This window comes from Hakea prostrata, chromosome 6 (assembly GCF_041222555.1).
Source record: "Hakea prostrata isolate BN-2017 chromosome 6, UWA_Hpros_2, whole genome shotgun sequence".
NCBI lineage: Eukaryota > Viridiplantae > Streptophyta > Magnoliopsida > Proteales > Proteaceae > Hakea > Hakea prostrata.
In genome coordinates, this window is record NC_142605.1 from 18,169,957 (window position 1) to 18,184,771 (window position 14,815).

At 42.8% G+C, this 14,815-nt stretch overlaps 1 protein-coding gene across 1 annotated transcript in view; it reads left to right on the top strand.

The window, feature by feature from the left end:
• Positions 1–1,241: 1,241 nt before the first annotated feature.
• The window catches only part of LOC149012418 (polarity axis stabilization protein), a 30,903-nt gene continuing 17,329 nt past the window's right edge, over positions 1,242–14,815 (top strand). The window contains exons 1-2 of the mRNA XM_089157911.1: positions 1,242–3,526; positions 3,705–3,897. Coding sequence (XP_089014037.1) covers positions 1,875–3,526; positions 3,705–3,897 — 1,845 coding nt within the window. The 5' untranslated portion in view covers positions 1,242–1,874. The remainder of the gene's footprint in view (positions 3,527–3,704; positions 3,898–14,815) is intronic.

Consider the following 14,815-nt stretch of genomic DNA (forward strand, 5'->3'; position numbering starts at 1 on the left):
TAGCATTCATTCGCAAATCCTATAGTGAAATTGAGTCTGCTTGACCTCGAAAGAAGGTAATGAAGACAATTTCATTAATTAGACCCCAGTAGAGTGAAAAATATGTCTAGGACACCCCTACTATTAGAACAAGAATATTTTTTAATGAAAAATCCTATGTTCAACTCTTTTCATTTTCTCCTTATACCATCTACGATTTCTTTTTCTCCTAATTACAAGTCCTCACAAAGTCTGGGAGCTATGGTTCATGGAAAGTGCTTTTAAACTTAGGATGTGGGGTAAATATTGAAAATGAATAACTAATGAGACTAATGATGTTAGTGATAGAGGATCTATTTGGTGTATTGGATAAATCAGAGGATGACATTAATAATAGGGGGTGACTTAGGCGGTTAAAACCGGATCTTACTTGTGTGGTGTGTCTGATGTGGTGGTGTCTACCATTGGATGCACGCCACATGGATTCTATTAAATTCCAATTGCTCAAAACATGGTTTTGTTCATTTTTAAAAGAAATTGGTTTTGACCAACGGGGCTTGGTCCAAGTGGTAAGCAGCTTGGTCCACTTAAGCAAGGTTCCGGTATTGAAACCTTGTGGATGCAAAAAATCTCCGCTGGAAGACTCACCCACCACAGCCTTTTGCCTTGGAAACCGTGGCAAAAAAAAAAGGGGGTTCGGGTAGGCCGTGTGCGATTGAGCACCGGATTAATCAAGAATGAACACCGGGTTCGCAAAAAAAAAAAGAAAAAAAGGAATCAGTTTTGTTTCACTTAAGTTGGTTAAATGTGACACATGATGTTTTGACAAATTAGAATTTAGAGCCTGTTTGGTTGGATGAATCCAGAAATTTGACATCTATAGATTTATGAATCAAATTTTTAAAAGTGTTTGGTTGGAAAACATCTATGGATTCATGAATTCACGGGTTTCAAGTTTTGCCTAAAAATTAGATTTTTTGGATTCCTATGGATTGGATGAAAACACTAGATTTCACCCTTGATACTATATATTGGGTGAAAACACTAGATTTGTATAAAAAGATGTGAATCTGTGGATTCATGTCTCAAGTTCCATCGCTTTTGCCATGACTCTATAGATTTAAAATCCACAGATTTGAATGATGTTTCAATAAAATTCACATGATATACGTCCTAACAGGTGCCACCATGTCCTGAAATTCCCTACATTTGGTTTAGGGAGGGTAAGACAGAGAAAGGGTGTTTAATCTGAATGCACCCTATCACATAAAATATTTGGAAAAAGAGACAGAAGATATCGATATCGACCGCCAAACATTATGCCCAGATGGAGCTACAACGCCATGATTTTCCCCTCTCTCTCTCTGTCTGAGTGAGAATGCAATTTTTGAAATTTGTGTCTGCGACCTGAAGAAGTTAGATAATCGCAAAAATAAAAGAATCAGATGAACAACCCAACTGAAAAAAAAAAAAAATTAGAAAACTAAAAGAGATATAGACAGCGAGAGACAGAGAAGGGAAATTGTGTTTCTGGTGTGTTTCTCGCCTGTGACAAGAACCAACACAATGATCTCGATTTTCATGGAACAAATGGGCATTTATTTATGGTGGATTTCCATACCTTTACAACTCTGATCCACGATTGTTTGCTAGATGCTTTTGCGCTGCTCTGTTCAACAGTTTAAGGTAAGGAAGTTTCTGGCCCCCAGATCTTCTCCAAATTATTGTCATTGGATGAAATCTTACGAATCCTTTCCAGTTTGATTGATTCTAGACCCTAAGTTTGGAAATTTAGGCTAAAAAATGGAAAAAGACAAGGTTTTGAAGATATTGTAGCTAAAAATGTCAATATTAGGGCCTTCCGTTAAATTCCTCTGAAGTTCTCAAGCAGTGAAATGAGCCGCTCGCCTTCGTTCTCTTTGAAGTCAGAGCCCAATTCTAAGCTTGACCCAAAAGCTTTGAGACGATGGGTTGTTGCCTTTTGTATCATTAGGTTTGATCTCGAACAAGGTCAGGTCATTGAGGAGTGTTACCCACCTGATTCTATAACTCAAGATGAGGAGCTTGAGATCGCCTTCAGTTCTTTCCCAGATTCAGTGTCTCAGCACCACAACCGATCGAGCATACATGATTGTATCTTTTTCTTCCGAGTACGAAGGCGAGAGAATACTCATTTGGCCCATTTGTCTTCATCTCAGATAACAGAGGGTGAAGACAAAGTGGGCTCTCCAAGATCTCCAAGATCTCCAAGGTCTCCGAGGTCTCCAAGGTCATTGGATGATAAGTTTCTAAGAAGGTCCAGCAGTAGCCGCAGGTCCAATCCTCCAGGTTATTTGTATGGTTTTGTGTTCAATAGGCAGAGGCAGGATGAGAGGTTAAAGCGAGGTGGAGAGCAGAAGTCTGTGGTTATCTTATCGTACTGTCCTTACTCCTGTGTTTTCAGGCGTTTGTTGCAAATCTTGGGTCCTTTGTATTTTGATATTGGTAAGATTGCTGTGGAGCATATCGCCCATTATGTCTCAAAGTGGCCTGCTCCAATGCCTGGGAAGTTAATGGAGCTCCCAATTGGAAATGTTGCACTGAAAACAAACCTGCCACCAGCTCATAGTTTGCCATTGGAGTGTGGAGTCTTCTTGTCCGATGAGTCTGCCTCATCGATGGCTCCTATTCTTCCTACTAATCAGTCAGTTCCACAAGGGCTTTTCCATGATGCAGATATTTTTGGTACATTCAGAGGGCTTCTTTTGCAGCTTTGGGTGCTATGGGAGCTCTTGATTATTGGTGAGCCTCTTCTGATTATAGCACCAACGCCACCTCAGTGTTGCGAAGCTGTTGCAACTCTTGTGAGTTTGGTGGCACCACTCCCATGCAGTGTCGACTTTAGGCCTTATTTCACCATCCATGGCCCAGATTTTGCCAATCTTAACTCGCTCACTGAAGGAGAGCCTTTTCCTCCTATGGTTTTGGGTGTGACTAACCTATTCTTTTTGAAGGCACTTCGAAATATCCCTCATATTGTTTCGGTTGGTAGTCCGGCTTCTAACTCAAGCAGGGTTCCCTTTTCTACTAAGTCCCCTGCTGGTAAAGTTTCTGGTAAACCAGAAGGATTTCGTCCACAGCTATCGTTAAAGAACTTTTCTCCTTCAAATTTGTTAAATGCAGTTAAGTTGAGGAGAGAAGGACCTCTTTGTCTGATGACAGAACACAAAGAAGCCCTTTGGAGCACCTATGTTCCGACAACAAAGCCAGACACTGCTATCTTGAATAGGCTTATTGATGCAGGGATGTCACCAAGGGTTGAGGAATCTATGTCTGTTGTTAACAATGAGATATTACGCCGGCATTTCTTGGAGCTTACTACAAACTTCCTTGCTCCTTTTGGTCCATACTTCAGAGCCACTACTCCTTCAGAAGGAACTTCTCCCTTTGTAGATCCTCCTCCTCTTCCTCCATTTAATGCTGAAGAATTCATTGCAAACTTATCAGCAAGGGGACCTGGGAAGTTCTTGTCCAAGAGGATGAGATCAAACTGGCTGGACCTATACAGGTAAATCAGAGCAAAGGCTACTGGATTTCTTGGTACTTCCACTGGTTGTTGATTTATATCATTTCCCTCACCCCCAGTTTGTGTTTCACTTTTTATTCTGTGTTTTTAATTTCATTTTCTGATAATTGGTCCAAGGAAGTCTTGCCACTGATTCCCCCCCCCCCCTGTAATTTCTAAGGCGCTTTTTAAAAGGGCAGAACTTTTTGCCATGGTTCCAAAGAAGGCGTGCTGTTGCTGAACAAGAACAACACAGATTGTGGAGACAGGCTAGAATAAAGACTGACATTCAGCAATTTATACCGAAGATGTCTGAACTGGAGGTTGTTGATTCTTTCCATTCCATTGAAAAACACTTACTTGGGGTGATACAGGTAATCTCTTCTTCCTTTTTGTAGATATCTTGGTCATTTCCTGTATAGTATGATGTTCTTGTTACTATAGAGTAACTTCTATGATAACTAATGTTTGAATATTCTGCACCCACAGTTCAGGAAAAAGCCTAATCTACTCTCTAATGTGTGTGTTAGTGATATAGACAAGCTGATGTTTGGAAGGCATTATTTTAGACTTAATTATAAGAAGAGTTGGTTTGCTTTACCAATTGGTGGACCAGATAATTGGGGTATTATTGTAATCCTATGATGACTAGCTACTGGCCAATGGGTACTCATGGTGAGAATCACGACTCCAAATTCACAAGGAAATATCAGTGTGGCTCACAAGAAAGGAGTCAGCTTATGTACTTCAAGAAGAGTATATTTTGTTTTTACTTTTATCCAATCCTATCTCCTAGTTTCTAATTTTAGAACATTCTTGAGTTAATTTCTCATGCCTTATAACTTGAGAGGCAAGCTATTGTCCTCTGTATATTTGTAAAGTTTTAGAAGCCTCCCCCACAATTTATGAAGTTGATTGATTGCTTCTGTGCATACAATTTTAGTCCTAGTGAGGATGAAGGGCTGAGAAAGCTAAGCTGGTGAGAGTTGAATTACAATTTCCCATCTAAATCTTCTTCTATATTATCTTCTTCCTTCCTCAATTGATCTCCCCTGCTAAGACTACCTTGTGACTGCTACAACTGCTGCTTAAAGACCACTTAAAGACTAGAGTCGATCCTTCAATTAAGTGCAGATCTTTTGACATTGGACCAAAAGGAGGCAGTAATCACCTTTTGTTTCTACTGTTATGCTCGGTTTTATCCTGCAGCTTTGTTCTCCAATTTCTCACCATCAAAACTTCTGATCTGGCAGAGGTTTGGAGGGCACATTTAGTCTTGAACCTTGGATTAGTGATGTATCCAGGGTTGGAACCCCCCCCCCCCCAATGAGCCCAAGCCCAACTGGAGTCAGGGAGGCCGAATCCATCCCGGGTAGAATGGTCAATTCCTACACTTGGATCAAGTTATATTGAAGACCCAAGTCTAGTAGTTTAGTTTATTTTGAAGAGAGTCATAGAGTTGTAAAGGAGTGTTTCCTATTAAGAAGTCTTACTTTTAAGGATAACTTAAATTAGGAAACTGTTATTTCCTTTTGGGTCCAGTTTGTCTATTATCTAATTAGTATTAGGTAACTTAAGTGTAATCTCAGATCCAAGGGCTGAGATTGCGTAGGAATTAGATTTGTTTGTCAAGTCTAATTTAAGTTGTGGTGGGGCCCTAGTAGTCAGAGAAACCCAGTTGGAGTCTAAGTCTTTTGTTTAGGCTATAAATAGCTTTTCTAGTGTAAGCTCCCCCCCCCACCCAAAAAAAAAAAAAAAAAAAATCTGGATTAATGAATTGAGTTAAGGTTGAGAAATAGGGTTGTGGGTTTCCCTTGAAACCTGCGGCTGGCTTGGTGTGAATTTTCTGCAATTTTTCAAGTTCTCTTCTTCAGCTTCTGTAACAGCAACCAACTTCAAGTAAGTACAATCCCTTCCCAACCTTCCCCTGGTACTCCAGGCCCAACCGTAGCCTTCCCCTCCCTCTTCCTGTTTCCTGCAATATCAGCACCCCTCCCCCACTGTTAAGCCTACTTCCCCAGCCCCCTTAGACCCCAATCCACTTCCCCTTGAGTTGCAGCAAGCCTTAGAATATCCCCTTACAGCTCCCTTCCCAAATAATCCTTTTACCCTAAAAGCCAGAATTTCCTGCAACCCTTCTTCTTCCCCACGTCCTCAGTCCTAACCCTAATAGGATTCATCTATTCCCTCATCAAATTAGCCCCATTCCACCCTCAATGGAGTCGCCCTAGTCTATAGGATTGACTTCTAACTTCAGTTTACCCCATTACAGCCCTAGTTCTTGGACGAGTTGCAGAAAATTTGGAATTTCCAAAATTTTCAGAAACTTCCTACTTCCTATCCCCATCTGCTCAGACCTGTTCTGGACTTCTGGAAACACCATTACAGCACCATACCACCTCTGAACCTGCATCCACAGCCCTCTCCTCCATCCCAGCCGAACCCTAAGTTCCCCTCCAAATTCAAATTTTGAATTAGGGTTTCAAAGTCTGTTATTCTCAGACTTTTCCTCGATTCCAGCAGCCTCCTAGGACCCTCAAACCTTTAACCAAGACCCCTAAAGGCTCCAATCAGCTGCTGCATCAATTAGAGTCCAAACTCCCACTGATATAGGACCTGGGCAAAACCAACCAGCTTTTATTGGACCAACTGGACCAGGTCGATCAGCCAAGCTGGTCTTCTAGGAGGACTGAAAAAGAGGCCAAAACACTATTCAGGTAACCAGTTACATGAACAGTGTCACAAACCCTTCTCTGGGTCTTAATGAGAATATTATTTGAAGAATTGGGGGCCCACCTGCATTCATTAATCTAAAACTAAGAACAAGGATAACTTAGCTGCAACTAAACCCAAATCAGAAAAATCAGAACTGAGACAAGGTTGGAAGTCTAAGACGTATAGCCAAGCCAGATTGTAGAGACTAGATCAGGATTTGGAAGAAGGACTAAATAGTTCAATTCTCAATTTCAATACGGACTTGAACAAGAAAAGAAGAGAAAAGGGACAAGGTGGTTCACCTATCTCAGCTAGACTCCTCAACCCTAGGTATTTAGCTCTCAACAGCAAGGTCCTCACGCTTCATATTACTCAAGCAAAGAGAAGAGATAATAAATTCAAAGCAAAACTTCATTAAGAAGTTAATAATCGGCTTAAGAAAAAGGGTTGTTCCTCTGCTTCCGCTGACTGTCTGTCTCTGAAGATGCCTGCTACTGTCTCTGCTGCTGCTGGTTTGCTGCTTTCGCCTCCTGCCCATACTGGTGATGTTTTCGATTCCTCCACTGCCACTACTACCTGCTGTCAGAGATCCGCTGATCCTTTGAAGCCGCGATTTGTGGATGACTAGAGCAATCCTCAGGTACCTCTCTCTCCTCCTCTTGCAGGAAATAAGTCTGTCTCGATTGTTGGTTTTTACCCCTCTTTCCCTACCTGCAACCTTTTCCGCTGCAGCCTTGACTTCGCCCCCTGCGCAGCTGCCAACCTTTTCGATGCCTGCCCTATGTTTAAACCTTTTCGATGCCTGCCCTATGTTTAAACACACCGCCCCCTTTTAAACCTCACAACCCTAAGCCTAAATCTATTCAACCATCTCTCTTACCCCAGCCCTAAGCCCAAAGCCCATTTCTTCCCAAGCCCAAACCCAAAACCTTCACTAACTCTTTAAATCAATCTCCTTCATCCTCCGGCACAATCCACTTAGCCCACCCTCCCACTAACTCCCTTATCTCTATTGCTCGAACCAATCCAAGCCCAAATACTTTTATTAAACATAAAACCCTTTCCACCAAAAAACCCAATTCCCGCACCTATGGCCCCCATAACCGTAGCCCATCTAAACACTCCAGCCCTCAAACGTCGAGTGCCTCTCCAACCCTCAACCCTTCTTATCCTGTAAACCCAACCCATAGCCCATCTATCTTTAACCTCTCCACACCTTCGGTCCCTACTAGCCTTCCATCGCCCGAGAGCTCCATTCCCCCTCCCATCTCCTCCCTTACCTAGACCACCCCTCTTTTACCCCCTTACTTTACCCCTAAACTGAACCCTTGCCCCTCCTCTCTCATCGGTACCCCCTTTAGTTCTGGATGATCTCTATCAATCCTAGTATTTTTGAGACCCCCTCCCCCTTGAGTTCCTCTTTGTGTGAGACCTCCCCTCCCCCTAATAGCTCCTTTGATGCTCCCCCCATATTGTTTAAATGTCAGATATTCTTATTTGGAACTTTAGGGGACTTAACTCCCTTGCAAAACAAGCTGAAGTTAAATCTCTCATTCGAGATTCTAAAGCTTCTTTTTGTGCTCTCCTTGAGACCCATGTCCATAATGATAATGCCCATCGGATTGCCTGGGCGATAGCCCCCTCTTGGTCCTTTCTCTTTAATTCTTCGATTTTCCCTAATGGTCGTATTTGGATTCTTTGGAACCCTTCAATTTTCCCTCCCTCCCTCCTTTTCTCCTCTCCTCAGCTTATGCACTTCCAGCTTTCCTCCCCCTCTGCTCCCACCTTCTTCCTCTCCATTGTTTATGACTTCAATCGTGCCGTAGATCGTATTTCCCTTTGGGATGACCTCCACTACATCTCTCCCTCCATGGTTGGGATGCCCTAGGGCATTGGAGGCGATTTCACCATTGTCCGGTATTCTCATGAGCGTGTAGGTGGCAGCCTACCTAACCTCACAACTATTGAAGTCATGAATTCCTTGATTGAGGATGCGAGTCTCCTTGATCTTTGTTGGCTAGGCCATTGGTTTACTTGGCATAATTGTAGAAGTGGTGAGGCTCGCATCGCTTCTAAGCTTGATTGTTTCCTAGCAAATGCTGCTTGGGTCTCCCAATTTCCTGATTCCCATGCCCATTTCTCTTCCCCCTCCTCTCTGACAACTCCCTTTGTCTCCTCCATCTCCTTGATCTCCCATCCTTTGGTCCCAAGCCTTTTAAATTATTTGATATGTGGACCTCCAATCCTTCTTTTCTTCCCACTATCTAGACTGCATGGTCTTAGTAGGTCTTTTGCCATTTCATGAATCTATCCATCCCTCTTGTGGCTTTTGCCCGTAAGCTTCGGAATACTAAGAATGCCCTCCGGTCTTGGAACTCCTCAACTATTTGGCAATATCTCATCTCGTGTTTCCTCCTGCTGAGGGGACCTCTTTAGGATCCAAAGCCTCCTCCATGATGACCCTTTTAGCTCGTCTCTATTGGAGGAAGAGAAATCCCTCTCTCTTAATCTGGCTTCCTTTGCTTCCCAAGAAGAATGTTTCCTTAGGAAGAAGCGAGAATCAAGTGGCTTGAGCTCGGGATGCTAATATGGCCTACTTTCATCGATCCCTTAAAGCTCGTCTCTAATACAACTCCTTTTCTTGTCTTTTTACTAGTAGTGGTTCCTGGATCTATGATCCTCCTAGTATCAAGACTGAAGTTGTCTCCTATTTCTCTAGGATCCTCTCTCCCTCCTTCCTCCCCTCTAGGCCCCCTCTTCCCCCCCCCACCTTAAATAAGTTCATTGATCCCTCTTCTCTTGATTCTCTTCGCTTTATTCCCTCCTCGGAGGAAATCATCTCTGCCATTCGCTCCCATAAATCTAATCGTGCCCTGGGCCCTGATGGTTTCAGTATGGGTTTCTTCTTTGTTGCTTGGGACTTCATTGAGCATGATCTTGTTTTTGCCATCTACAACTTCTTTCTTAATCCCTCCCAGCTTGCTTCCTTCAACCAAACATTCCTTTGCCTTGTCCCCAAAAAACTTGGAGCTTCCTCTGTCTTTGACTTCCGCCCAATCTCCCTTTGTAATATCCTCTACAAATTCATCTCCAAAATCCTTGTCAACAGGATCAAACTCGTCTTGCCTTCCCTTGTGAGCCCAAATCAGTCTGCCTTCATTTTTGGCCGTAGCATCTCTGATAATATCCTCCTGTGTGGTAATTGTTAAAGGTTTTGATAATTCTTCCCACTCCCCGGTTGTCCTTTCTAAAGATTGACCTTCATAAAGCTTTTGATTGTATCCGCTGGGAATTTTTATCAATGAGGTCCTCTCCACTATAATTTTCCCTCCCTCCTTTGTCTATTGGATTTGAGATTTGCATCTCTTCTCCCCATTTCTCCATCATCACTAATGGCTTCCCCGTTGGCTATTTGCCTTCTCGAGTAGGAATAATTCGACAAGGATGGCCGCTCTCTCCCTATCTCTTCACCCTGGCTCTGCAAGTCTTATCCTACCTCCTCCAGTCCAAAACTGATCAGCTTCTCATTGCTCCTATCCCCAAATGTAAAGCCCTCAACCTCACCCACCTTGCTTTCGCTGATGATGTCATGATCTTCTAAAAAGCTGACCAATTTTTCTATCTCCAACGTTCTCTCCACCCTCTCCTTCTTTGAGTCCTTGTTTGGCCTTAAGGTCAATCTGGAGAAATCTACTATCTTTCTCTCGGGCATCTCTGATTCTTCTCGAGCTTCCCTTTTACAACTCTCTGGTTTTAAGCTTGGCTCCTTCCCTCTAACCTACTTAGGCCTTTCCCTCATCCCTGGTAGGCTCACTCGCCACCATTGTTCCTCTTTGCTTGACCACATTCGGAAAAAACTTCAACTCTAGAAAGGCAAGCTCCTCTCCTTTGCTGGTCGTGTGATTCGCTCTGTTCTCCAATCTTCCTATCTCTATTGGTGTGGTATCTTCCCTCTCCCCAAATCCACCATCCATACCATACCATGGAATCTCTCTTCTCTGCTTTTCTCTGGAAGGGCCAAGAAACCTCTCGTTTCATCCGCCTATCAATTGGTTGGTTTGCCATTTGCCGTCCTAAATTTGAAGGAGGTCTTGGCATTCATAGGATTTATGATGTGAACTTAGCCTCGCCTCCTCAAACTCATTTGGAAAATTGTCAATAAGGATGATTCCATTTGGGTCTCTTGGGTCCACTCATATTTCCTCAAAATGGACTCCATCTAGACTATCTCGACTCTTTCCATCTCTTCTTGTATCTGGAAAAAACTCTTATCTCTGTGATCGTGTGCTCTTTTTGCTATTTCTATTCAAATCTCTTCTAGATTCTCCACTTCCTTCTGGCTTGATCCCTGGCATCCAATGGGTATTTTATTCTCCCTTCTTGGTCCCTGAGCTGTTTATGATTCCCGCATCCCCAAAGCTATCACCTCTCTCCTCTTTCGTCTTAAATGGCGCATGGTCTCCTCCCCCCACCCTAGTCTCACACATATATTGGAACTCTCTCCCTCCCTCCCCTCTCTTCCGCTGCTTTTGATACCCCCATCTGGTCCCTATCCCATACCAATACCTTCACCACTGCCTCTGCTTGGAATCTCCTTAGAACCACCTCCCCCACTGTCCCTTGGGCCCCTCTAGTCTGGTTCAAAGGCCACATTCCCCGCTACTCCCTCACCCTCTAGAGATTCCTCAACCTAGCCCTTCCCACCAATTCCTTCCTCATTAGCCGTCACATCCCTGCCAATCCAAGTTGTACCTTCTGTTGGAATGGTGTTGAAGACCTTGACCACCTTTTTTCTCCTGCCCTTTCTCTAGATTTATCTGGAGTTTAGCCCTTGCTTATATTTGGCCTAGATCGAGACGTGCTTATGGCTTTGCTAGAGATTGGAATTGGGTCCAGAGATCTTTCTTTGGCTCCTCGATTTGCGACCTAGTGGGGAAGCTAGTCTTTGCTGCTATGGGAATGCAACATGAGTAGATGGACCTCCAAATCTAGATCTCGTAACTTGATTTGGAAGGCCATCTACTTTGATATTTCTTCAAGGCTATCTTCTATTCCCCATCCCCTTATTTCTGACTTTCCAAAGAATAGGTTGATTGTTAGCTCTTGGAGTCTTAGATTCCCCCTTCAGTCGCTTCCTTGACTGTTTGCTTCCCCCCCCCCTCTCTTTTTCTTCCCTCTTTGTATCTTTGTATTTCTCCTTTTTCAGGTTCTTTATTATAATTTTTATTCATCCCAAAAAAAATAAATTCTGCTGGCTGAGAACAAGCTATTACATATTTGTGGATTGCTAATATTTGCTCTCCAAGTTACATAGAATAGGAACTATGGGCTGAAAATATTTGGCTGATCAAGCTGATATTCTCAGCCCCCCCCCCCCCCCCCCCCCCCCCACACACACAAAAAAGAAAAAAGAATAAAAAGTTACTAAAATTAAATTGTTAGAATCTTGGCTTTATAAATCAGCTACATGGATGGATATTAAAATAGAGATTGACTTTTAGAACCTAGGAAACAACTAAAATGGAAACTAAATAAAATCTACTGAAGTCTTCAGCCCTCCAAAGCTGGAGGTCCAAGTGGGCCCTGTCAAATCTTCCATAATCCATTCATTATCTAAAGCAAGACTGTGACACTGTTCACATTACTATTCATGTGAACAGTGTTTTGGCTCTTTAAGAAGCCAAGCCTATGCAACCAATTGGCCCCTGGCCCCCGCGCCCCCCCCCCTTTTTTTTTTTTTTTTTTTTCGTTTTTTTTGCCAAACAGCTTCACATCTACATGAACTCCCTTTTTAGAATCATTCATCTTCAAGGAATGGATGAAAGACGTGTAAATATCATAAAGCTTTGGGTCAAGGTGCTTAAAATCATTCGCATGTATCCAAGTGCTGTCCGTGATGGGCTTGCCTTTCCATTTGACAAGGAAAGAGTAATAACCTTTGCCTCCTTTCATCACGGTAACTTGTCATCAAGTACCTCCTTAATAGCATCTTCATTTCGCGTAACAAATTGAGGTAGGTGCAAGGCATGTGCTGAATCTCTGTTGGTTGGTTCAGTTCTATTAGGAGCTTGGTTTCTGTAATTTGCTATTTCTTGTTGCCCAAGTAAGGGTATTTGTGTAAAACTGCTTTCTCGACTTCGTTATAAATAAAGGGCTTGGGATCTCATTGATCCATTTAAGCCATTCTACCACAATCTTCTTTCTCAAGATGGCATCAGAGCCAAAATTTGATTAGGGAAGCAAAGAAAGAGAAAAGGGAAAAATCCGATAACGGAGAAGAAGGGATTGGATTCCTCGATTCAGTTCTCACCTACGAAGATAACTGCACCACCGCCACTGCCATCTCTCAATTTTTTCTCGCAGAAAAAGATCCACCATCGCCATAGCATCTTCTTCCCCATCGCCACCTGCAACCAGACCTTTTTGCAACTTTCCCATCGCTTCTTCTGCTTCTTCAATCACTGCAATCAGACCTGCAACTTCCGCCACCTCTAAACTTGAAACCAGACCTGGATCTTCGTAAAAACCCATTGCCACTACCTAAAACTTTGTTGGATTCTATTAGGAGTCTAATAAGAGTTTGTATAGGAGTTAAATTAGAGTTTGCATTCATGTAAACTTCTATTCCTTGTAATAGTCTACTTTCCACTTTATTATAAATAAAGGGCTTGAGATCATGGATCAATAAGCCATTCTACTACAATCGTTTCTTTCAACATGGCATCAGAGCCTAAATTTGATTAGGATCTTTTTCTTCTTTCCTTTTTTTTTCTCTGCACTATCTTTTTTCGTTCTTCAGTTACTGCTGCAAATTCGATTGGGTTTTTTTTTCTTCTCGTTCTTCCGCACTATCTTTTCTGTTGCGAAGACCACGAGAAAATATATCGAAGAAGAGAGAACCATCATCGCTTGTTCGACCTTCTTTTCTTTCTTCTTTTGCGGTTCGTCCTTTTTTCTCTCTTTGTTCTTTGTTCGTGCACTCATAGGTTCGATTAGGGAAGGCCAGAGGGAGGGGAAGAAGAAGAACAAGACCGATTCACAAGCTGCTTCCTCTTGTTTTTTGCTTCTTCTTGCTTCTTTTGATTAGAAGAGAAATCACATCGCACACTGTTGAAGCTCCTAATTTTTTCAAACCCATCGCTTTTTTTTTTTTGCGGTTCTTCAGTTCTGCTGACCGAGCTCGATTAGAAAAGACCAAGAACAGAAAAAAAAAAAAAAAGGAAGAAGAGGGAAGAACTCCGCAAACCCATCTTCTTCTATCTTCTTCTTGAGTTTCGATCGATCGCTGCTCCTCTACCATCGCCTCCCATCGAACCGGTAGTCTTCAATTTTTTCAGGTGTGAGCGTGTGAGGAAGAAGATATCGTTGGTTATTTTATTTGGTTGGTATTTTGGGTTCAACCTTTGGTTCGGTTTTTTAGCTTGGTTTGGTTCAGTTCTTGGCTCATTATCCAAAATAGACAAACCATATTTTTCCTTTTCTGTCTCTGGTTCTATTAGCCAAAACCGTGACCGACTAGATTTTTCTCTAGTTCTATTGCCAAAAAAAAAAAAGGAGAAAAATTGTCTTGAGTTGTTTGCCTATTGCATTTTGCGACGTTTCTGTTACTTTGAAAGGGTGAGCTAAGTTGCGATAATTTTGTCAACATGACAACTATTGATGATACTCTGCTCCCACTGGATCCGAATATTTTTCCACTTTTCATTCTCTTTCGGTAGTTTGACGGCACAAATTACTTGATCTGGTCTCGATTTGCTTACCTAACTATTCTTGGAAGAGGACTAGTTGGATACATTACGGGCACTACTATCAGGCCCACTACCGCAGGTGTTTTCGGTATGGATATCACGACTCTCTTATTATGCCATTCCTTTTGAATTCCATGCATCCAAATATTGCCGGGTTACCTATTACTTGATCTGCGCCCATCTGGAAGGCTACTCTGAAACATATGGACAGTTGGGGAATGATGCACGGGTTTATGAGCTCGAAAGAAGCTTCATGAGACTACCCAAGGAACTAGCTGTGGCCCCTATTATCTTTGAGTTGCGATCTCTTTGGCAAGAGTTGGATCATTATGGGGATTATCACCCCACTAATCCGGATGATGTGGTGACATATAGAAGTACATTGATAAGATTCGAGTATATGACTTCTTGGCGGGTTTGAGCGTGGAGTACGATCGGTCGAGTGCAAGTCTTAAGTCGTTCTCCCTTTCCTACACTAGACAGTCTTATGCTCTTGTTCGGTGTGGGGTCGTCGATTAGTCATGCTTCGTACTCCTATTATGGAGAAATCAGCTTTCATCTGTTCGCGCTTCTGTCCGGCTGGAGTTGTCAAGTGTGAGCACTTCCAACCATTCATACCGGAAAATTGTTGGCTGCTGGGGCTTGCTGATTTTGGCAGGAGCACGCGGGGAAACCAAAGACTAATCTTTCGGGCGGTTTCCACCACACCCTCTGGGCGTTGGTTTTTCACGGGAGGAGTTCGGCTACTCTGCGGTTTCTCTTCTTCTGCCGGTCGCCTCGACCATCTTTCTCTACTACCCCTACCAACTCCTACCTAGCTACTTCGGGA